This window comes from Hermetia illucens, chromosome 6 (assembly GCF_905115235.1).
Source record: "Hermetia illucens chromosome 6, iHerIll2.2.curated.20191125, whole genome shotgun sequence".
Lineage (NCBI taxonomy): Eukaryota > Metazoa > Arthropoda > Insecta > Diptera > Stratiomyidae > Hermetia > Hermetia illucens.
The window spans coordinates 6,043,819-6,069,051 of record NC_051854.1 but is presented as its reverse complement, the minus strand read 5'-3'; the positions used below and the strand labels follow the sequence as shown (position 1 = coordinate 6,069,051).

The 25,233-nt window shown below is 37.9% G+C and overlaps 1 protein-coding gene across 3 annotated transcripts in view; it reads left to right on the top strand.

The window, feature by feature from the left end:
* Nucleotides 1–13,747, top strand: part of LOC119660441 (maternal protein pumilio) — a 698,863-nt gene extending 685,116 nt beyond the window's left edge. For all 3 annotated transcript variants that reach the window (XM_038068994.1, XM_038068993.1, XM_038068995.1), the window contains one exon: nt 2,694–13,747. In XM_038068994.1, the coding sequence (XP_037924922.1) occupies nt 2,694–3,105 (412 nt within the window). In that variant the 3' untranslated portion in view covers nt 3,106–13,747. The remainder of the gene's footprint in view (nt 1–2,693) is intronic.
* Nucleotides 13,748–25,233: the final 11,486 nt, after the last annotated feature.

Sequence of the window (25,233 nt, the reverse complement as noted above, 5' to 3'; positions counted from 1 at the left end):
ATTGTATGATCGTCAGAAGAGGATGAGCTGACCTCCATATATCTTAAGCAGTGCGCCACCATAAAAAAATATTACGTCGTCCATAGAAGAAGGCATCAGAGCTAAGTCATTAGAAAACTCCCAAAGACATTGCTAAAAATGATGCTAGAACTGGGTCTAGTCCTTGTGCTAATAAGAAAATTTTGGGATAGAACAGTAGATCCCACACTACCCCTATCTAATCATAAGGCCGGCCCTTCTTACTACGTACTGATCCTTGTGTTACTCCACAGGTTGTTCGATATTCTTTCGGGCCCTCATCTGAGTCGCAACAAAGCCGCCTTTCGAAAACTCGAAAACGATACGTATAAGGTATGTCGCGGTACTCAGCCTGACAAGCGCCTCAAATTATTTCTTTCCATCTCGCCGAGTTAAAGGAGTTTTTTTTTACTTCGAAGGTTACTGTCTCACAATATTTGTTTCCTTCAATAACCGATTTAGCCAGATTTCTCACAAAATTGATCGCATCGGTCGTTGATTTTGCTTTCCTGAATCCAAACTGCCTCCCTGATAGACAGCCATCCCTTTCCATGATTGACAGTAGTCTACTATTGTTATGTCTGTTACTTATTATAGATTACTCGCCCGAAAATTTTGCCGATGGTATTTAAGAGGCATATTGGCCTAGGTTCCTAGATTTGTTCCAGCTTCTCTGACCGTGCTCAAATTGGTAGTCAATTTTGTTGTCAAATATTTTATTTCAGCTTGTAAATGTACATAGTTGTTGCAGAGGCTTACGCCTGTCTTACACGATCAGGCGGGCCTGGCAACTACGCTTGAGCAGTCTGATTCTAGTTTTGTTTTGGAATCTTTTCCATCTCCGATAAAGCGCTGGTATGTTCCGTTGTAGCGATTCATCGTTCAACTTGTTTCGTCGGCTACTAGGCATTATAATTGTTGGTGTGATAATTCAAAGGGATCTGGTTCTTAAAGTTCGTTAGAGGACTTCATTCAAGACCGTAACGATATAATACAGGATTACCGTACGCTGTAGGAGGCAATGTGCTCAGCATTGCGTCCGTCTGTGATTATTACCCTGATTTGACTCTGGTACTCATTCACTGCTCAGTCAACTGGTGCCCGACATCTAGTCACGAAACAGATCCCCCTGCCCCCAGTGAGATTTGAAGCACGACCTTCCGCTATAGTCTAGCGCTTTAACCACTGGGCCATCCCGACAGTAAGCATTGCTTGACGATTATCACGAAGAGGTGGAACTGGGGTTCCGTAACAGTTCCAGAAATACTTTAAATGGACCAAATCGCGACCAAACATGTAAAGAGGATGTCAAGATTCTCAGATACTCACCCATATGCCGTATGAAGGTCCAATTTTGTTATTTTCCTAATTGGCCCGGCTTGGATTGAAAAGGGAAGCTAGGGATCAAAATGTAAGCAGTTCTATGTAAAACAAGACCGTATTAATATCTATTCATTGTCTGTCTGCATTTTTTATGGGTGGAAGTGTATATTAAAGAAAGACAGTGCCGCTCCAGCTGAGTGTGATTCTCACCCACTAAAACTACTCCCGCTTGCTCCTTCTTTCTTTTCCGCCGAACCGGCACAGAGAAGACTGCTTTTCAAACGACTAAGCCTTCCGATCTTCGCGCCCTCCTTGCCGGCTCCGCTTTTCTAAGTTTTACCTGAATCCTTTTGACTACGTAGCATTTCCCCGACAATGTTATGTGAGCTTTTGCTCACTTTTAGAGTCTTCCAGGCTCCTCCTCTCTAAGCGAAATCGTTGACAGTGGAGTATGACCAGCTGCGGATCCTCAAGTGTGCAACCACGTTCAAGGTGAAAGACAGAATCCTCCAACTTGAATAGCTTCAGATACTTTCTGTAACCACCATGCCCTAACAGGAATTATGTCAGGTAGTAGTTAACTCACCGTGTCTTCGCTGAATTCATTCCCCAATACGTCGACTCCATGTAGGCTTTTGTGGACCTAAATTCGAAAAATTTTATTTGTTTACTTACCCGCCTACGGATTCTGTTCCAAATGCGTTAGACGGTAATATGCATTGACGATAAATTCATTGAGTTGGTTCGTCCAAACCATACGATGCCTAGGTCTTCTATCTCCAGTGGTTGACAGCATAACCGCCAAAATATCCAGGAACCGTGATGGGTACTGTCTTCGTATCCCTGGGATCCCATTAGAATTATTTAAAATGTCTCCAATGTTGTTCCCTAAGGTATTGGGGAAGCAGTCAACCCTGCGACAGAGCCCCAATGTTGCAATGCCCCATGGTTACCTCCAAAGGTAGGGAAGGTATTTGGAAAGAGCCGCTGAAATACAGTGCAACGTCAAAGTTTTAAGTTTTTTTCACAGTGTCTCGCTTAATTTTTACATATCGCTACATTAGGATTTTTCGAACTTTGAATGTAACATTTAACAATTCGGGCATGTTGTCAAACCGTGTGACTTTCCATGCTTAAATTTTGTAACCCCCCCTTCCCCCCTCGTCCCCTGGTGATGGTGATTTACTTAAGTGGATCTTAAGTGGCTCCCAACTACGTAAACGAATACACATCGTACCCTCTCGGTTTGATTGGTTTAAGATTGAATGAGATTTTGAAATTTTTGAGAAAGATTTTTAGATTTTCATTTACAGTTTATAACCAAGCTTTCTAATATATAACAATTATTCTAGTGCTCTCCACGTTATGATGCGCGACCAATTCGCCAACTATGTCGTGCAGAAAATGATAGACGTGTCCGAGCCGACACAATTGAAAAAACTCATGAACAAAATCCGACCACACATGGCATCATTGCGAAAATACACATACGGCAAACACATCAATGCCAAATTGGAGAAGTTCTTCATGAAGTCATCCAATCCTGTAGGCAGTGCATTAACTAATTCATCGGAAGCAGGAGGCAGTGTCCCGACAAACAGCAGTAACACCATGAATCCACCAATGAACAGTAACGTGGGTGTGCCGAACAATGCAAATGTTAGTAACACTTCAAATGCTAATAGTAATAACACCAATGGCGGTACAACCACAAATAATCTCGGACCAATTGGACCACCAACAAGTTCCAATGGTGTATTGTAATCAAGTGCACTACAATTATGTGTAAAACATTATTTATTTTTTTAAAAAGATACAATTAAAAAAAAATGCGGAAAAATTCAAAAATGATTGATATATCAAGAGAAAGAGGGGAGAAAATGAAAACAGATCCGTTTGTAAATCGTATTTTTTTTTTGTATTGCGTAATTATTTGTTCGGATTAAAAAGACTTTGTTCTCATTTAGTGTAAGTTTAAAGGACTATGTTTAATCAAGAAGTTGAAGAAAGAAAACGGAGATCTCGTTCCATTTTATATTTCAAATGATTGTATTTGTTCGCCATGTGACAATTTGGTTTATGAATTATAGAAAAAAATGAGAAATTTGATTGATTTATAGAAAGAGAATTGCAAAGAAATGTAATTTGGTTGATATTATTACTATCCATCACTGTTGCGTTCAAATTTTAAAAAGGAAATTTGTTTAAAGGAGAAAAATGTTATTTTCAAACATTTATGCTATTTTAAACTACTTTTTTATGTTTTTTTTTAAATATTCACATGATCGTTTTAATAATATTAATATTATTTTTGGTAGTTGTGAAATAATGTGAATAAATTAAGATTGTGGAGTCAAATTTCCTTAAGAGCTAGCAGGAAGAGAATTATCTTAGTATAGTTGATGAATTGAGAAACATATAACAAAAATGGTATAGTAAGACCAATCTTTAATTTGAACTGGAATTAGTTTCCAAAGACTCAAGAACAAATACCAGAGAAACTTGATAAAGAATGGCGAACATATTTTATATAATACATAATCCTTTTTCAAAGAAAATAGAACGAGCAGGACCGTCGTTTTTGTATTGATAAAAGAAGAAATATAATAGAAGCAAAACTAAGAGCATGTAATATAAAATGACATTCGCTACTGTGGAACGAGACTGAAGTAAAATGACGATAAGCTATTTTTCATTATCTCTATTATTATTTAATTTAATTATTTTCCTCATGAACGACTAGAAATCATAATTGATGTATTTAATTTTTATTTAATTCGTTACGTGGATTACGAAAAGTAAAAGAAAAAAAACAATATTGATCCGAGATATTTCAAATGATCACATATGGAGAATATTTCAAACGAGAGAAGGAAAGAGAATGAAAAAAAAAACAAGTAAAAAGCAAATAAACGAATAACAACGCGATGCTTGTTTTTAATATTTAAATTAATTTTTTAATTCATATTTTTCGTTTATCTTAGAATTTTATTTTTTTTTGTCACAGAAATGTGGTTTTAATTTATTTAAATTTCCTCAATTAAAAAAGAAGATAAAAAACGGATCAAAATAAAAGATAACCAAGTTTATAGGTAGTAGTCTTGTCGAATCTCAAATATTTCTTTCTGAATTTTCATTCTCTTTCAATTGCGCCTTTGAACGCATTTGCCTTTTTTTTTATTTTATTAAATTTTTACTTTTGTTTAAAGATTTCTTTTCAGCTATTTCGAAAATATTTTTTTTAGCGAGCATGAACATTATTTAGTAGCGCACATACATTTCTTTCATTCAATTGTATGTTTTTAATACAAAATGGTTTTTAACGAAAATTGGAGGGGCTCATTTGTTTCATTCGCCGCGCGTATATATATAGCAAGCGTGCTTGAAACAAGACATCATTCAGATTCAATTTGTATTCCAAGCTTAATGCATTTTTTTTCGGGGGTGTATTTATATGAGAATTTCGTTAAAACACATATGCAATAAGAAAATACACACGGGACTGGGGTAGTAATGGTATTATTATGTAGATTTTTTCCGGGGGTTTAATTATTATATTTTGGTTTTTATGCTTTTGCGTATTGCAATTTGGAGTGATAAAAAGGAGAACGGTAGTGGAGATTCGATGCTTGGTATGAATTGAAGAAGTCTATGCATGTGAGAATTTTTTGGGTAAAAATAGAAGACGCGGAAATAAACTAAAAAAACGGCCAGTAGGAGAGATGGTACCAAATTGTATACAGTATTTCATGTCTTACTGTTCGCGTGAAAACAGGCATGAGTGAGCTTAGGTCTTACATCAACAATTGTGACTCAACTTTCACGGTAAGATTATCTTGTTTATTTGTAGTTCAACAAAAGGCAAGTCCTTTTACACATTTAATAAAGAAAGAGCATTCCAAACATACTAAAACGGACGATTCACGCTTCAGACCAGAAGTAAATTCAGTAAAAAGTAGATTTTACCCTTCATTCTGACTTTCCAAGTAGTTGCTCAAGTTGTTTTTCGGGATTTTGTAAATTTTAGGCCGAAAAAAAATCGTCCCCAAAACGAGTATCGAAATGTATACGAGCTGCTTGCCAGTTCGACTTGGTTAATAAGCCGAGGAAATCCTAGACTGATATTCGGAAAACCAAACTCTAAATCACTATGTTTATCCCCTCATTTGTGAGGAGATCAAAAGGTGCAGTTTTAAGGAATTATATATTTCCATCGGAAAATCTACGTTTCAAAACTCACTCCATGGATCTCAATGCATGAGTGGATCCAATTCCCAGTTTATAGATAGAATAAGTGAGGGGGTATTGGCGTTTTTTGAACACCAAGTCTTATCTATGCCACCCTTTGTGCGAGCTCAAAAATTCCATTCTAAGCAAACTCTCTTGCTCTGTTCATTGTCTCATTGCCTAAACCGGGAACTGGGATATCGAAACCTTGACCTATGAAAACTTGACTATTTCAAAGGAAAATCTGATGCAATTCCTTCATCTCATCCCATCTCCAGTCTGTAGGCCAAATAGAACCGAGTGAGCATGATGGCGGCCTTTCAGTGACGTCCAAGCCAATTTTCAACTTAATTATGTTATTTGAAGCTTCCAACTATGGCCAGTAGTTGACAAAGTCCCATTCCAAACAAAAATTTAAAGATGGACCATGTCCTTGACTTTACTCCTTATTTGAAAGTCAAGCGAGTGAATTTGCGATAACAACTGCTCTACGTGTCAAAACATATAAAAACTTAAAGGAAGAACAGATGCAGTTTCTGCACTCCATCGCAATATATATATATGAAATGTAACCACTGAGGTTGGTAGACGTCTTCTTGCGAATTCGAAGCTATTTTCCATTTCAACTATGCCATGCGATGCATCCCTTCCATGATCTCTTCTTACAAAAATCTAATTTCCAGCAAAAAAAAAACCCAAAATGGGCCTTTATCGTTAATTAAACTCCTGTAAAACTAATTGCGACTACAAGTACGCACTAAAAATGGCAAAAAAAATCTTCCCTAAGTCTACCATCCCCACAAGCAAAGTCGAAAGTTCCATTCAATATCATACAATAAAGCATAGTGTGACCAACAGGTTGGACATTTTCACTGGTACCTCTAGATGGTTTGGAAAGCCCTGGCTAATTTTAAAATTCTATTTAGTATTGCAGAATCAACCATGGTGTACCCTTCAAGCTGAACATTTTTATTAGTACGTCTTGATTGCCTCGTATTCCTTGATAAGCTTCAATGCCTGGCTAGCATCTCGGACTAAATCTTAGTATAGCCACCAATTTGGATCTTTTCACTATTGGGATCTCTTCATAATCTTATCCCTTGGCACTCCTTGATGAACTGGCATCACTTAATGCTCTGGCATTCCTTACTATTCTGGCACCCCTAATGGTCTGGCATTTCTTAATAGTCTGGCATTCCTTAATGATTTGGCATCCTTTAATAGTTTGGCATTCCTTGGTCATCTAGCTCTCCCTAAATGGTCTGGCATCCCTTGGTCGTCTAGCTCCTTTCAATAGTCTGGCATTCCTTGGCGATCTGGCTCCTATTAATGATCTGGCATCCTTTGGTCGTCTAGCTCCACTTAATGGTCTGGTATCCCTTGGTCGCCTGGCTCCTCTTAATGGTCTGGTACCCATTGATAATCTTGAAACTCTACTCATGGTAGACTAAAGCGTGATATAACCATCAGACGCCAGAACCCAATCCCCCCTCCCTTATTTGATTCTTTATAATTTCTCGATAGTCTTAAAAATCCATTCATCCAGTGCCGCCAGTGCCAAGTTGACTTGAAATTCACTGATATTCCTTGATGGCCTGATGTCCCTTGATATACATAAAACTCCGCTCAGTATCGTAAACTTACTTAAATCATGGTATAATCTTCAAACTGGACATTTTCGCTAGTACCTATTGATATTCTGGCATTTCTTGGTAATCTTGCATCGGTTAACGATCCTAATACTCCATTCAGCATCACGGACTCAATCATGCTGTAACCACCAGGCTGAACGTCTTCGCTAGTATGTATTAGAATAATTTTGAATCTCCTGATAATCTTCAAATTTCGTTTAATATCGGAGATTTGAACATCCCGTTAGCATCAGCCTGAGGTTTTTCACTAGTGTCTCCTACGTGGGTCAGAATGTATCAAACATACCCACCTTCCATCGTTTCCGACTCCTGGTTGAACCAGTGCACATACACCATCTCTTGATCACTTTAATATTCCATTCAATAACGAAGACAAAAGCATGTCCTTACCACCAACCTGAACATTTTTCAGCATGTCCCTCCATAATCTTCAAATCATTTCACCTTAAACATGTTCTAGAAAAATTTGCTTCGTATCTGTGAGTGTCTGAGGTGGTGTACCGAGGAATCAAGGGACGAACGAAATAATAAATAATATTTGCTGAGTTTGACAAACATTTGGTTCACGTTTTCTGCATGCTCTAGAATCGCTCATAAGTCTGCTGACTTATTCAAAAAAAGGACAGCATACTCGCAAGCCGTCTCGTATCAAGTCTTCAACGTCTGTTTGCCGGTTAAACGAAATTTTTTTAAACCCCCAATGCCTACTTGCCAGCTTATCTGAAAAAGGGGGAAACCAACAGATCGGGCTCCTAATGCGTAAAGAAACTCTCATAACAAAATCGACTGTGGCACTAAAGCATATTTTTCCGATGCCACAACACTGCAGAGCAGATCGATCGCGCCCGAAATGCTGGTTTAACGACTCATCCAATAAAGGAAAGCAGTACAATGGCGAATCCATCACCATCCTAGCGCCTAGTCCTGTATAAGCTGGCTCTCGCGAAAGAATGGACGGCGTAATTGTATATCAAATTCGTCGAGTCCTCAAGTTGACGCTATCTTGTTTCTTTAAAGAATGGGCACCATGACTGCAAAACATCTGTCAGCCGCTGCACCCAAAAAAGGGGCTGCTTAACTACAAAATAAATCGATCGCCTCTTTCAAATAATTTGCTGATTTACAGCCTAGTTGCCAATCAAGTTGCAATTCATTAGGTACTGAGCTCTTGAAGAGAAGGTAATACCTCCTGAGCGTTTGATTTTGTTGCTTTACTTTACTGACATTGAAAACTAGATTGTAAACCTGATGCTCCGACCAGTGATTTAAAGTGATTTCATACTCTTGAAGCCGTTCCTGTAACTCAGACTAGGTTTGCAATTTGGATGACAACCAAATTGCCTGTCGGTGGGCGCTTTATCTACCAATCATCAGCCTCATTCAAAAAAACCAATTCAACTAATTCCCTAACGTCTGCCTGCAGACTCTTCCAAAAATAGGAAATCGATTCGCCTATTTACATTTAACATATTCGCAAACCAAATTGATTGCGTACAAATGCCTGTTTGACGTCTCATCTGAAAAAGGATTGGCTTGACCCTAAACCAAATCAATCAAGGCCTCAGTACTTGCGACTCATTAAAAAAATAAGCATTATAGCCACAAACCAAACCAATCGTGTCCTTATCCAGTGTTGGTTACCTCTTTCTGTTCAATATCACGGAGTATCCACCAGCCTGAACCAAATGCTGCTAAAATTTCTTGTTAACCTGATACCTTTTAATTATCTGGCATCTGACCTCAAAAACCTCTAAATAGTCTGGAATATAATCCTCAAATTGCGTTCAATATTGTAAACTAAAATATGTCGTAATCGCCAGGTTGATTCTAGCGATTATTAAGATTAAGATGACGAAGTAAGGCATGACTTAATAACCATTCTCAACATTTTTAAGGTCATTTCTCGATATTCTCGAGAGTCTCGAAATCGTTCCAACTTAACATTTTGATCTGGAATTGTAGCTTGCTTCTCAGCTAGGTTGCTATTTTCATTTCACAGAGGATTGCTCTTGTTTGCCAGCCAGAAAAAAGGGTAGAATGACCGCAAATGAAAAATGTCCGCCCACCCATCCCAAAAATTGTGCAGCATAACCATAAACCAGGCCAGATCTTGTGCTTGTAGGCTAAACGACAAAAAACTGGGCAGTGCATGTTTACAGGATTATTTAGAAAAAGGGGTTAGGCGTTACTATTAAGCAGATTCTTCATGATTGGGTTTTAAAATGAGGGAAACTAAGTATTCTTGAGCAACTTGTATTAGAAAAGTTGGAATTAGCAGTTCTTAAAATATCGAATGATTGGTGACGTCCGAACAAAAACTTAAGCTATTGTTATACAACTTGATTGGCAATCTCAATTTTACTCCAATTATCCTCCAAATTGCAGCAACTAATACGCATGGCATATGAAGTCTGCACATCTTTGTAGTGTAATAAACAACTAAAAAGTAGTAAAATTGAATTTTCTTAAACAATTTAATTTTAGATTTTCGTTATTATTTGCGCATTTCAACTCTTAGAATGCATTCAGCTTTTTTTTTCTGTCTTTTTATTTTTCTATTATTAGTTATGCATATTATTATTATTTAGTCTTAATTTAATTATTAAAAAATTAGCATTAAATCATAAACATTATCATTTCATATGTCGTCTTAGATATTAGTAGAATTTATTTTCAAAATGAAAACAAGAAATAACATTTTTAATACATTTACTATCTAATCTATATAAATTGAAGCTAAAAAACAGAATAAGCAGGAAATTAGATGATTTAAATTGAGAAAATGAAACGTTTACTGAATAGAACGATGACGAGGTGATACATATAAATATAATATTAAACGCGGAAATTATTAGAAGAAGAACAAACAACTCACTTAAGAAAACAGTGAAAATATCCTCGTATTTTATTAATAAAGAAGAAAAAAAAACAATTAGCTTTAGAAATAAAGAAAAGTTAAAAATTCACACTAATTAACGAGAAAAATTTTGAATGAATAAACACACACTATAACTTATTCGTAGATTTTTGGATACGCCTGTTTTTTTCGCACACGCGTACATTCGAAGGTAGACATTCTAGATCTGCCTTGATTTTTAAAATTTTTCTCTTTTTAGTTTTTTTTTTTATATAATTTTTCATTACAATTTAAATTTCATCGATATTTTCGTAACGGAAATCATTATTATATAAAATTCATATGAACATGATATAGAAAAGAAAAACAACTTTTTCACCTTGTTGTTCATTATAACTACTATATATATGTATTGTATATGTATTTATATAAATAGTTGTGAAAAGTAATTAATGTAAAGTGTAAAAACAACAAAAATGTCCCTGAAATCTCGGTTTTTTCTTTTAGAATGATATTTTTCGAATAAACTTACGCGAATTGCAACACAAACTGATTTTTGTGGTTTGTGGTCATATTTTGTAAAAAAATAAAATGAAATAAAACAAAAGAAGAAAGAAATATGAAAATAAGAAACGAACGGACAGTAACAGAAAAAACCCGATATTTGTATCTATGTAAATTTTTGAAATTGAAATTGATCTTGAATTTCTTTTGTTTGCAAATTTCTTTCGCTTTCGGACGAAGGGAAAAACGGAAATTCGTCTTATAAATATTATAAATAGTAGAATACTATTATGTAAACATGACTTTGCTTTGCTATTTTTTTGTTTGTTTAAATTTTCTTTAATTTATATAAATCCATTGTAAAACACCATTTTTAACCTGTTTTGAATGCAGTGTCCTCAATCATCTGTAAACTACCATTTTTTCTGTAACCTATTGAATATTTTGTAAACTATAGAATATCTCATATATGATCCCAAAAATAAAACAAGGTGAGAAAGGTTTTAAAACGAAATTCAACTTAGCTTCTATGTTTTCGTCAAATTTCGTACACTAACTTGTAATAAGTTAATGGAGTAATTGAAAATTGATCATTCTTAGTTCTGTTCTAGTAAATACGAAACATATGATCTTTTTATCTTATTTTAGAGTAACATTTTATCGTTTTTAAGTTAGTTTTAAGTTACTGTCAAGTTCTTTGTCTCATCTTTAATCTTTTTTAAAATATGTCATTGTGTTAATTGTGACTCTTTTTTCGACAAGAACATTTCTATGTTAAAATCATGATGTATGTATGCATATAATTTGTAAAAAATATATATATAATTGAAGAAATTGATGAAAATACGTTTTAAATATTAGAAAACAAAACATATTCTTGTAAAGTGTAATATATGTGCATTTCAAAAGAAAGAAATAAAAACAATTAGGAAAACTCGAACCATGCAAATGCAAAGCGTAGTAAACACACAAATACGCACGATTTGATATACATACGTTTTCATTTATCAATTTTCCATTACATTGCAATGACTCCCTTATATATATATGTATGTATTTATAAATAAATGTCTGTGAAAAAAACTCAATGTAAATCTATGAAGTTAAATTGTACATCTTTAAGTATTTTGTTCATTTGTTTTTAAACTACACAAGAAAAAAAGTAATATTGGAACCGATATGAATGCAAAATAGTTTCGTATTAAATTTCCTCACACATAAAGACGCGAGCGACCCGACAGAAACCATTGGAACATAAAACTGTACATTTTGTAATCTTATTTCCACTTTCATTCTCGTCATTTTCTTTGGATTTTAACTAAATCGAGTTTAAAATTATTCGTAAATGCTAAAAAATAAAATACAGAAAATAAAAAGTACCAAGCTCGTGTTAACGGAGATATCAAAGCCGAACAAAATTGGCAATTCTCGTTTCTTTGAGCTGACCTAGGTAATTTTCTTATAATATCATATGCAATCGAGCGTTTTTTATCATTAGTTTCCGTGATATCAAGACAGGGAACAATACATTTTTATACGCAGTTTTATTTTCTGAGAATATTAGACGCGTATTTTCCTAATTCATCCAAATGCATTTCGAACAATAATTTTAAACCGTGGTTTAATAAAAAAGAAATTAAGGACGGAACATGTAATAAATATGTAAATTAAACAAAACAAAAACAAAGAAACGTGTAAATTTGTTAAATTTGTTAAAACACAGAAGAAAAAAAGACAAACGTGTATATCAAAACTGCAATCGCAAAAAAATCACACGCCAAATTTTCGATAGGCGTGATGACTATAAATTGCCCTAATGTAAAGAGAAAAATTAAAAATGAAAAAAAACCCGACCCGAAAAAAAATATCCAAGATAAAAGCGGACACAGAAAATCCAAATAGAACTAGCGAGAACAAAATATTTCATTTAGGATTTCGAGAAGCGCTATAACAACATTAATTGAAAAAATAACACAACACATAAACACACACAATCCCAATTTTAAATATTGTAATTATATAAATATCTATAAATTATAACTGTATTTTTAGAACCATCAAAAAAGGACTCTACAATATATATATAAAACAAACATATACACTAGCAATTAATATTCAGAATGAAGACGTGAGCGAAAGAAAAGAAAACCAATAATATCTACATTTCCTTTAAGTAGAGCGACAGCAAAAAACCATTCATATACACATGCATACATTTCAAATCACAAAGTTCAATTATCATCCCCCTTGCATAATCAATGACACTTGAATCCATGTAACCAATCTTTTTCGAGTTTAAATGAAAATTCTGTGTTTTCAGTTACGAAAATGAAAGACAAGATTGAGCCATTGAAAATTCAATCCTAGAAAAGGATCGTCTTGTGCGGTAGTTCCAGTGAATACTTCATAGTTTAAAATGAAAAATCAGAAAAGGAAACTGATCTTTCGCTTTTCGAGGCAGTAGATCTCTAAAGGATTCCATAGTACCATTTTTGGACTTGAAAATGAAGAATTTAAAAAGGAAACATCATTCGCTTTTCGTAATGGTAGGCCCAGAAACGGTACTAACATTATCCGATTCCATTAGTTTGATTGATTAAGGGCAAATGTATCAATTTGAACAAAAATTAATAATCCAAGAATTTTAATATTTTCTTGAATACACCCCGAACTAAATTAAAACTTAAAAACCGTGCAAGATGGCTTAAAATTTTGTCTAGGCTTGTCCATTAATCACAGAGTTCCGGAAAAAGACTCTAAACATGAAGCAAAAGTTTATCACATATTTCCAAAAAACGGGCAACAAGCCAAACTTCCTTGATTGCAGAACTCCGAAAAAGACCCATCAGGAAGCAAAAGATCGTTAATCAAATAACTCTAAAAAATCGAGATTGAACCGGAAATTAATTAATAAAAAGTCTTCAAAAAAAATAAACGGAGCATGACGGAAAATTTTATTGCAATTAAACCATCAAATCAAATGCCATGCCATTCAGACTGTATCTACCATTTGTTGTGTCCTTCGTCTTTGGAAATGCCTGACACATTTTTTACTAGCATTTCATGATAATTCACCATTTTTGCATACAGGAATTAGACCCGTAGTAAATTATATATATTTAAAAACTTGTGCATAGATTTTGAAAAAAAAAAACAGATAAAACAAGCCAAAAGCTAAAATAGAACAAACCAGAGAAACCATGAAATCGTATAGCAATTGCGAGTATAATAAAATTTTAAATTTTCAGTTCAGTTTTGCAATTTTAAATTAGTTTTCATTCTCATTATTTGTGGTTCAATGTCTTTGTTAGTGTTATTTAAAAGAAATATGGTTTCATTATGCTTTTTCTCTTGATTTTCGTCCATCTTGGATATTTTCATGTGCATTATTAAATGCATATTTATTGGAAATTCAATTCATGTATACATACATATATTATAAATATTATTTCATACAAGAAAGGAAATCATATTGGATTTAAAGATAATAAAGAATTAGAGAAAAATTGATTTCCTTTCTTTCGCGTATCAATTCAAATTCATTTATATAATATTATTAAACATTAAGTACATATAATACACTTCTATTATTCTTATATTATGTTTAATTTTATATAATTAATTAATATTTACATAATTCTTCACCTACAAGACTTTAGTTTCGTTTCTTTTTAAATACTTTACGTATATTAGTTCGTAATCAATCATTAATTTACGTCATTTTATCTTTTTAGTGAAATTATCTTGTATTGCTTTCACGTCTTTTTTTTTTGTCTTTACGATCATTTTTAAGTTTACATTTTACAACACTATACATTTATGATTATATAAATATTGATTATTATAATGTTCTCTTGTAACTTTGTAAAAAAACAACTATACATATTATACATAAAATTTAAACTGATCATAATGTCAGGTAATGATAACGAAATTTATAAATAAAAAGTAAATAATGTAGTGAAAAAAAAATTGGTTCAGTCTATTTTTCTATTGGAAAATATTTAAGTTGGAACTATTTTTGTATTGCTCTTTTTGCTGAACTTCAGTTAATTTTTGTTCCTTAGTTTCTAAGTTTATATTACAAAACTATATCCTGGAAAGCATTTAATTCTATAAGTGAGGTTTAAATTTACTAAAAATTTTACTAGGGTCTTCGGTGATATTTTCTGTGCTAAGCCGCAATGCAAGAGATCCAGTATACTCGGAACTGCGATGAATGGTAAGGACACTCAATTTCTTTTAATTTAAAATTTAAATGATTGAATTCAATTGAAATTTTTATGTGATTCTTACTTAGTGTTCAATAATTGAACATTTAAAAATATTTGGACGAGTGAAGAAGACGTTGTGCTTAAGAATGAAATGAATTTATGAAATACGAATTTAGGCCGGAAAAGTACGAATATATTTGGGAAAACTACGAATTTCTAAGGGAAAATTATTTCGAATTTGGTTCCCATTTTTCCCCATCGAAATCGTAATTTTTCCAATCAAACTCGAATTTCTTTCATCCAAAAACCATTTCTAATCAAATTCCTAGTGTTCCCAACAAATTCGTATTTTCCTCACTCAAATTTGTATTTCTCCCATCCAAATTCATGTTTTCCCTTCTACTCAAAAAATTTTGTATTTAAAAAACATTCTGAAGAATTTCATCCTTCTATGGCATTACGAACCGATTTCGGTCCTTGACTGAAGGATTCGCCTCCATTTGTTACAACCGTCTAATTGAGTCTTCTAATTTTAAAAACCTACCATGACTGACCTTGTCAATTGAATCTTCCCATCTGCTTCCCAGTTAGCCATGGCCCTACTTCCATTCCTCGTTTGAAAATCGCCTGGTTCATCTTTTCTGAACTGTGAATTACATCCCGAAGGCAAGTCGTCTTAGTTTGTGTAGGCTTAAAAAAATTACATGGGTTTGGACATATATATCTTATTTTTCAACATAGTCACATATGAAATGAACAGATGGTAATCTGCGGGGGTTATTCAAAATCTCCTTTCCATAAAGGTCCAGGAGTTGCTCCGTGGCGTTGGCCGTCTGAAGTCTGGCATTGTCGTACAGCAGGTAGACTCCTTTTACCAGCATGCTCCTCACCTTTTATTCTGAATCGCCCTTTTCAATTTCTGTAAAATCTCAAATTGTCTTACTGTACTAATGATCTCCCCCTAAGCCAGATATTCCATCAAAATTATGCCTTTTGGTACCAAAACATAAACACCACATTGTTTTTCTCCGAAATTCGTTGTTTTAAATTTTTTGGTGGAGGGCGGTAAAGTGCGACGCCACTATCGAGACTGTTTGTTAGTCTCAGACGTATAGTGGGCAATCCATCATTCAACTCGAGCCAAGATCTGGAGATTCTCGGAAACACCGCAGAGAGTTCATCCAGCATCAATCTGCGATCGACTCGATTTTTTCCACGTCAGTCACAATTGAAAGTCTTCTCTAATCGTTATGTATAGAAAAACGGCCGTTTCTAGAACTCGTAACTCCACCATCATCATAAAGTTTTAATCCCTTTTAAAATCTCAAATGGAGTTTTTTCCTCCACAACAAAATAATGGATGGTATCGCACTTGGCGGAATATTGAATTAACATTTCTCACAAAAAATGCTTCTGGGCCAAGAGTTTTCAGCATACTAACTTCGGATTGCACCCGTTTTAAATGGAAGGAGTCAGAATATACGACAATGTTGTCAACATGCCGAAAACCCTCCCTTCGACCATAAGAGTCCCATCATACTTACTTTCCAGGCATGCCTTTCAATATAAAGATCAGATTTCCGGCTCGTCGTATATGGTACATAATTTCACTTTGTATCTTATTCGCCCTCCGTCATCCTCTCTTCCTGAGCCCAATATCATGCTGAGGATCCGTCTTATGTTAACTACCTTCACTGTGGCATATTTGGTAAAAGTAAATTAGTTAAATGAACAATGTGCGTGCTACCAATGGCGCTCAAAGTTCGATAGGTCTACCATCTTTGCACCCTTCATATTGTAGAGTCATAGTCCTACCTTTTGAAAACCTACCTTAATAATAATAGTGTCAAGGAAAGTTGCACCGCATAGTATTCATACTATGGTCCTAAGGTTCTTGGTGAGCCTTAAACAATCCTGCGAGCGCTTGGATTCATATCCTCCTATGGGCACTTGGTCTATTCCATTGCTGGTGCATTGGTTAGTTGGTCTAATATGTATAAATCCCTCAGCCGTTCATCTTCAATCCTTACCATCTTAGCTACGAAACCCTTTCTTATTCCACAAGGGTATATCGACGTACTTGATCCTTTTCTGGTCAGCTAATCCGCCGACTCATTGCCCTCTCGACTCCTTTGCAGTTTAGGCCATCTCATATCTCTGCATACGATATATTGTCGAAGGCTCCGTCGACGTCGAAAAACGCACCCAGTTCCCTAATTTCTTTTTACCGCATCGCGTAATCCATCCCTCAATGGATACAGCTCAGTTTTGTTTGACCGTCCTGCCGCGTAATCATGTTGACATGAATGTAAGGGATACTTCACTGTTTTCAATACAATTTCTCCCGCTTTCTAAATAAAGACCATTTCTGCCTGCCTCCATGCTATTAGTATATATCCTAAGTCTATGTTGCCCCTTTCCATCCTTACCTTTGAGCGGTCACTGCAGTACAAGCAGTATACCCTCCCTCCTATGTTTCCGTCCATTATGAGCAACATAATGGAAATAGCGTTGCGAAAGGTATGCGGACACAGCATAAATCCAACGAAAACGGAACTGATGCTAATCACTACCAGAACATGGGTACCAGAATTCCACCTACCACGGTTGAATGAACAAAAATTGATTCTTTCCTCCAAGGTTAAGTATCTGGGTGTAATTCTGGATCCTAAGTTAAACTGGGGATTGAACATAGAACTAACCCTCAGGCCTAAATAGCCTTCTATGAACGCAAGAGAACCTTTGCGAAGAAATGGGGTCTTCGGCCGAGCATAAATCACGATAAACTTTGCTGTGGACTTTCCAAACAAAGCAGTTTGGAAAGGCCACAGCAAAGTTTATCGTGAATTATTATCGTGGAAGACTGGCGGCGTGTTGTAAGGATATGGCATAGTATTCTCCACCGACAGATCAATGATGATCTGTCGAGTCGATGTTGGAGTTTTCTCAGAAACACACTGTGTATCCGAGTCTTATGGTCTCCCACGTTTCGCCTGTGTATTCTAAGCAGGAGTACTGGAGGATACTGGAAGCCTGTCGACGGCTGGGGCATGATCCGAGCCCTAAGCGTAAAATAGCCATTCTTACCGACAGCCAAGTGGCCATTAAATCCTTGTATTCAACGACGACATCCTCCAGGCTGGTGAGGCAGCGCAGAAACGCGCTGAACAGACTAGATAGATTCCTTCGTGAATGCTACAGGCTAACTCTGAAGATCTGAGCCGAGTGGACTTTGCCTCTCTGCTCTCATAACAGCAGTTACGGTCTTAAGAGTTTGTGGCTTCAAAATGCGCACCATAGCGCTAATTGGGCTCCTCGGAGTCGCCACTGATACCTGCCCTAACTACCATCCTTAGAAGAAATCCTAACATGCTGCCCATTCTGAAGCATTGTTGAGGAAGGCCAGTCTCCAGTTTGTTTCACCCTGTTGAAGAGATTTCGGGTCTTTGTTCTTATTCTGGCTAGGTTCCTGTTTCACCAAAGTCCATTCCTTGATAAGGTGATCATCCATGATTACTCATGGAACACTCTTTACTGTTAGCTTACCTGTTCCAACTGCGACTGTACACTCCCCCCATTACGATAATACCGCTGCTACCATGTTTGACTATCTATATTATATTTTTTAGTTCCTATTTCATGTCCACGTTTCCTCTAGACACGTTCTCATTCATCCAAACTCAGAATATACTTCTTTGCGAGAACTACGTGTTTGTCTTGCTTATGTATGGTTTTCTTCGAGTGACGCAAAACATGTAATCGGCTTCCTTTAAAATTGTTCAAGTCGTATCATTCGCGACTACTTTTCCAAAAAGTTCCTCTACGTAGGAGGCGAGCATTCATTTTTGAGTCTTTCTTGGCACCTCCCACAGTGAAATTTTCTTTCCGCTGCGTAAATTCAAGCATATCACGTTCGCCCTTACTCGCATTGGAAATAATAGCCCTCTATGCGTCTCGATCCGCCTTCATGTCCGGGCAGCTAGCTACACCCAATGGCGCCCTTTCGGAACGTGACCAACAACCTCATCTGCACCGGAGATGAGAGCACTTTGGATAGCGGCCCACTGCTCACCAATATTTTCCGGTGAGCTGATCGTGCCGTTTCTTGTCCGATCAGCAAGGTAGCCTTCACATTGTCCAACGATCCCGTAAGCGAACCGTGTTGAGGTTCGAGGGTCGAGGCTTCCCATCTCTTGCGAGAAGATGCGGACGCGATATATTTCAGCGATTCTCTTATTTCGTACAACCAGAAGACTCCTAAATCTATTTCTGATCGCGATGTGGTTAATCTGATTAGTCAATTGACCTTACTGCAGGCTCTGCACTCAAACAATGTGCCACTAATAGCTGCAGAAAGCTGAAAATACCTCACCATTGTCGTTACGGTCCTCAAGACCGTGTTTCCCCATCTCATGTTTGATACAAAATGTTATCAGAGCCCGCAGTGTCCCCTTTAGCAAGCCTCTCCAGAACAAGTTTGAGATATTGGAGTCATCTTATAAAAACTAACAAAATTTAGAGCTAAAATAAGCTATTGACCAAAGTATCACTGTCAGGAAACTTAATGATTCTAGGACTCCACGTCAGGTCTAAGCAGCGTAAAACAGTAGAGCAAGATTGCAAGCTTCCCAGGAAATGTTGATGCGTGGGTATAATTGACGTACTATGCTTCATAGAGGAGTTAAGGCCATACCTTGAGCGCCATTGTAATGTCTCATACGTTTGGCAGTGATTCACCAGGCATTGCCATTATTTTGGAAAAACATATCTCAAAAATATTAACAACTAAGTAAATCGATGAATTTTATAAACAAAAAACTTTACATTTCCAGTGGTCTTACAATTTCTTTTATGATCAAATAACGCATTTTTAAGAACAACATCTTTTAAGTCCTCGAAATTTTGCATCTAAACACTAAACAAGAATCACAAAAAAATTTCATCCTAATTGATTTAATCGTTTACTTTTTACATTAAACAATTGAGTGTTCCTATTATTTCATATTTTACTGTATACCTCTATTCAAAGGTGTTAGGTGCCGCTAACCTAAATGCAGCAGGTAAGTGAACCCTCTGAAAGTCACAAACTCGTAAACAAGTGCCCAAATACATTTGATCAGTGCACAAGTTCGATCAAGATCCATAAATGGCATCCATAATGCGTGAGTCTCACCAGGGAAATTGGACGCAGGGGGATTGATCGGTGTTTCTTTCCGCGCAAACTACCAAACGGCATAGCATGACTTAGATTCCTCAAACTGTATAAAGGGCGCCCGTTTCTTCGAATCCATCAAAACCTCCAAATTGAGTGAATTACGCATGGCATGAAAGTTGGGTCCTTGAAAATTCTTGTGATTTTTCAACACCGTGAAAAGCGCCAATAATTTTTTAGCAAATGATATGAACGAGTCGTTCCCGAGAGGAACCTTTATCGCCTACAATTACGTATTATTACTCACGAATAATGGCCTCCTTGCGCGGGTGTTATATGCTCCCTTTTTACCGTAGCCGTCTTCGTCCCTCTTTTAATTTTTAAACTTAAACTTCCTTCAAATAAACACGGTGTTGGAAGGATTTTTCCAAAAAAATGGAATTCCCGAGATTCAATTAACTTTTTCGGAGGGATAGTGGTCGATTCTGTCCTCTCCACAACAGTTCAGGAGTAACTATGAATTGATATTTCCCAAGGATCGCAGAAATGATTACGGGGGGACCTTCTTTTGTCAAAATTACAAAATTACAGGTATGATAAGTAGGAGGTATCAGTGGCCGCTCCGAGGAGCCCAATTAGCGCTTTGGTGCGCCGTTTTGATGCCACAAACTCCTAAGACCGTGACTGTTTTTATGGGAGCAGGGTGGCAGAGTCCAGCCGGCTCGGAACTTTAGAGCCAGCCCGTAGCATTCACGAAAGAAAGCAGCTCTCCCACCCTGCAGCTAAAAATCTCTCTGAGGTCCCCGAAGAATGGTTTCGCCATCTTAGTCCCGCGGCTGCTAGATAGTGCGAGTAGAAGACTCCCGACAGCCGCTAGCGGAACACCGACTGTATTCGCCGAAGGACTGCCAAGAGCAGAGCCCTGGCAAATCCGTCACCCCGCTCATTCCCCTCTATGTTCCTATGTCGGGGAACCCAGAGGAGAGTGACCGTGAGCGTGCCGCCCAGACGGTTAAGCGCGTCTCTGCACTGCCCACCAGTCTGGAAGATGTCGTCGCTGAGTACAAGTCCTTGATGGCCTCTTGTTACGCTTGCGACTCGAATCTCGCTCCAGCCATCGACAGACTTCCGATATCGCCACTACTTCCGCCTGGGATAAACTGGCGAAACCTGAGAGACCATACACCTTGTATATTCGAGAAAACCCCCGCACCGACTCCTTTCCTCATCCTTCTTTCTTTTTCATCTTTCAGCACGTCCTGAACTCAACATAGACATGCGATAGGCGTGTGGTTCATTTCCCTCCTAACCTGGTGTGTACAGTTTTCACTTCTCCTGTCGGCAGGTTAAGGTTTTCATCTGATTTTCCTATTTTTCAATGCAAATTTCATCAATTTTTTCCTCATTAAAGAAAAAATGATGAAAAATGAGAAAATCAGATGAAGAATCTTAGCCTGCCGACAGGAGGAGTGAAATCCGTAATCACCAGGTTCGGAGGAAAACAAGAGTCGCATCCGCATCCCATCTCTGTGCCTATTTCCTTTCATTTCCAGGAATTTTAAGCCATTTCAGAATCGCCGGTTTACAGTTTTCATCTCATTTCGTCCCCCGGCTCATCAAAGTTTTCCTTCTTGTTCCAATTTTTCGAACCAACATCGCAAATATACCTTTACATCCCCTTTTCCGCAAAAACCAACAATCGCGGATTTCACTTCTCATCTACATTGCATTTTACAAGGATATCGGCATTGGGGGAGGAACTAGCTTGTGTGGGCTGCTCAGCCGTAATGGGAAGCATGGAGTGCAATTCAATGCATTCCTACGAGGACAGGTAAAAAAAAAGTAATTGAGTTGATTGTCCTGGCTAGGACCCTTCTCTGAGGTGCGTAAGGACGATCTTGTTAGGTTGAACAGTATCCGATCCACTTTGAGCCTTGTTTCACTTAGGTTCCGAGGAAGATTTTAAGAAGCATCGCGCAGGTAGCGAATTCGGTGAGTAGCAACATACGATTAGTCAATAAACTCTCTCCTATAGGTAATGCCAGGACCTTCTCATGAAGAGGGCGTCCCAGAGGAGACGGAGGAGGCTCCTAGCTATTCAAATACAAAGCAAACGGAGCCTGCGGCTGCATGCAAGCGAGCTCTGCGTCCTATTGCATTTTCCAAATGCGTACTATGGCCGCAACGCACTTAAAATTAAGAAAGGCTCCCATTTCAGCTATAGCATTGCGTAACCTGCAACCTGCGTCCTTCATAAGCACTCATTCCTGCAGGACAACGCTTGAATCCAGACGGGGCACCCATCTTAGTCCCATGAAATCAAGCGCATTTGCACGAAAAATCGATTCCCCCGTCTCAAAGCAGCTGAAATTCTACAAATTACACCGTTACCGGCATCAAAACATTCCAACCTAAACGTGTTTTGGTCGCGAGTGGCCGCCATGATGTAAACAAACCAAATTGTTTACAAAATAAATCGTGTTCCCGAAATGCACTTTGTTTACAAGCAAAATACGTCGCCAGTCTCGGCCGAACGACGCACGAGATTTTGTCCGAATTCGTTTGCTTGCTGCCGGTTCTGGTCGCCTAGTCATCTGGGCAGAATTTTCATAAATTTCGATCGAGACAAAATCGTCGTTGGAGTCGGTTCGAGGTTGGATTCTCGACGAATTTGAATTGAGAATTTTTGCTTGCTGCGGATTATGGTCACCTGTTACTTTGCTCGAATAAATTGAAATTTATTTTCCGACCACTATGGAAACTTCTTAACCCTTTGGTGTTGTCGAGTTCAGTTTTCAGTAGTTTTTATGCACTTTCGATACTAACCTTCCTAAGGATGATGGACGCATTTTAAGCGTTTTTATTCCATTTTAAGTAACAAGACATGAGATTTGCGTATGAATATGATTTTTATTGACGGAAATTGATGAGGATATACACATACATATATTTTTGAACATTTTGGAATACAATGCGGTACATAATCCAAGATACTAAATTAAAGTAATGCACAATTCCTGGGCAGTTTGGACAGCTACAAAGGACGATTCCTGTCGCTGCAGATTCCAACGAAGAAACTGCAAATGGCCTCGAATTGAAGGATGACGGTGAAGCTCGGCTTACGGTGGTGGGTTCAAACTCAGCAGCGGGCGTTTCCTCTCCAGGAATTGAAGGTTTCGAAGGTCCTGGAAGCTCCTCTTATATCCTCCAGTAGCATAGGTTGTCGACAATATCGTTGAACTGGATCTGGAAGATTTTCGGAAGTTATCTCCTCCTTTATAGTTGAAATAGATGTTCCCATGAGACAAGGCCATGGTCCTGTGAATAAATAAAGAAAGGAAACGGTTAGAAGGATTGAATAGGCAGATTTGAATACAGAAGCATATAAAGTCAATGGAAACATTTTTATAATGGAACTACGTAAAAGATGTCCTGTTTGGTACTTCAAAGGGTTGAGTTGATCGGTTTTGGGGGAGTTTTCAAATATTGGGCGAGATATGCCTGTTAGTCAACACTTCTCGGTCGATATTTAGAGGAACTAGTCAGGATGACACAACGGGTTGGAAAATAGTAAAATAGTCAGTCCTACCGGGATAGAACGGACATTTACCACTTTGGAAGCTTGTCCCAGGTTCCCTGGCTGGGAAACGTAAAAATCGAAACGAAGCCAAGGCATTTCCACCGATCTGATTTGCTTGCTGCGAATTCCGAGGATATATTTTGCTCGAATAAATTGGAATACTTAAGGAAGTTAAGGGAGTCAAATTTTCTCCGTAGTTATTTTAAAATTTCGATAATTTTGCCTAATTTCGATGAGAACAAGTTTTTGAATTCAACAAGCAAGCGAGGAACGGAGTATTGTTGATGGTGGTAGAACACTTGCATGGCTTGCTTTTCAACATATTTTTAATATGTTTAAAAGACCCATTTGTTTTTGGGGGGAGTAGAGTAGGTGAATGCGTTTACGCACAGATTGTTAGACTCCCGCAATAATACGATGTCGGACTACCAACTAAACACCTCCCTCATCAGAGAACTAGTCTAGAACCGTTCGACACCTTACTTCGGGCCAGCCCTCCCGCTCTCCCGGCTTTGGGAGCCTTCAAGTCAGGGAATCCTCTTCAACAACAAGAGGGAAAGAAGGGAGTTGTTAGTTCAGGGAACCCCTTACCATGCGGTCCCTCCTCCGGTCGAGTTCAATTTTCTTGGCTACAAGAAGAATCCGAACATAATGCGCAATACGATTCCAGATGCCAGCCCTCTTCAGCATCCCTCTGACAATGTTGTCTGGAGAGAGCTCCCCTGTGTCTGCATAAAGCTGCTGACGAAAACCGTCCTACATCTCGCGAGAGAAAAACGTGTGTTCAGCGTCGTCTGCCACTCCATTGCAGAACACACAATCAAGAGATTGCGGCTTCCCAATCCTGTGCAGGTAAGACTGAAAACCTCCACGCCCGCTTAGAAGTTGGGTAAGGAAGTGAAGCCCATGGTGTTTTACGGAGGCACCTGTCGTGAGACTTAATCCTACGGTCCTCTTAAGACACGGATTCATTTTGTGACCACAATCAGAGCCCCGCTGAGGCAAGCAACAACGGTACCAGTCTGTACCAAGTGCATGGCTTAGCATTCATACTGGTGGATGCAAGAATTACCTAAATCTCTACCGAACTATGGAGTACGGCACACGTGTTGATACACAACACCACGTCGAGGCCCGAAGGTGTCTTCTCGCTTGAGCACAACCACAACCACCATGAAACTCCCACTAGGGGGGCCAACCGCAAATAACCGAGCTGTCCTCACATACAACAGGAGTTCACCCGAAGTATGTGAGTCCAGGGGCTTTCCCGGTTCCCATGGTACCAGTATACCCCTGGTAAGGTTTCGTGACCAATTTTCCACTTCAGATGAGTCCCCGTGCAGACTCGGGTCTGATCGCCCTGATTAGGCCTTTGGAGCATTCGCCTACTGAATCACGGCCGGCAAACCAAAGTGATTACAACGTCTCCCGGTGCCACCACTATGGAGGTTCTCCTCGGCCACTTGGTTTTGGTTTGGCCGATAGGGTTGCCGCCCCATCTTCCTCCCCGCCACCTCTGAGCACCACGGGTTAGGAAGTAATCAATCTCACCGTGTGTTCGGTTCAGCCACGGGTCTATATTGTTGATGAGCCGCACAGTCCATCTGCCCCTTGGCTCATTTTGCCAAGAGTGTTGCCACTCGGTAAGAGCGTGTTGACGTTCTTCACGGGCAACCACCTCTCTTAAATTCTCGCCCTTATGGCGG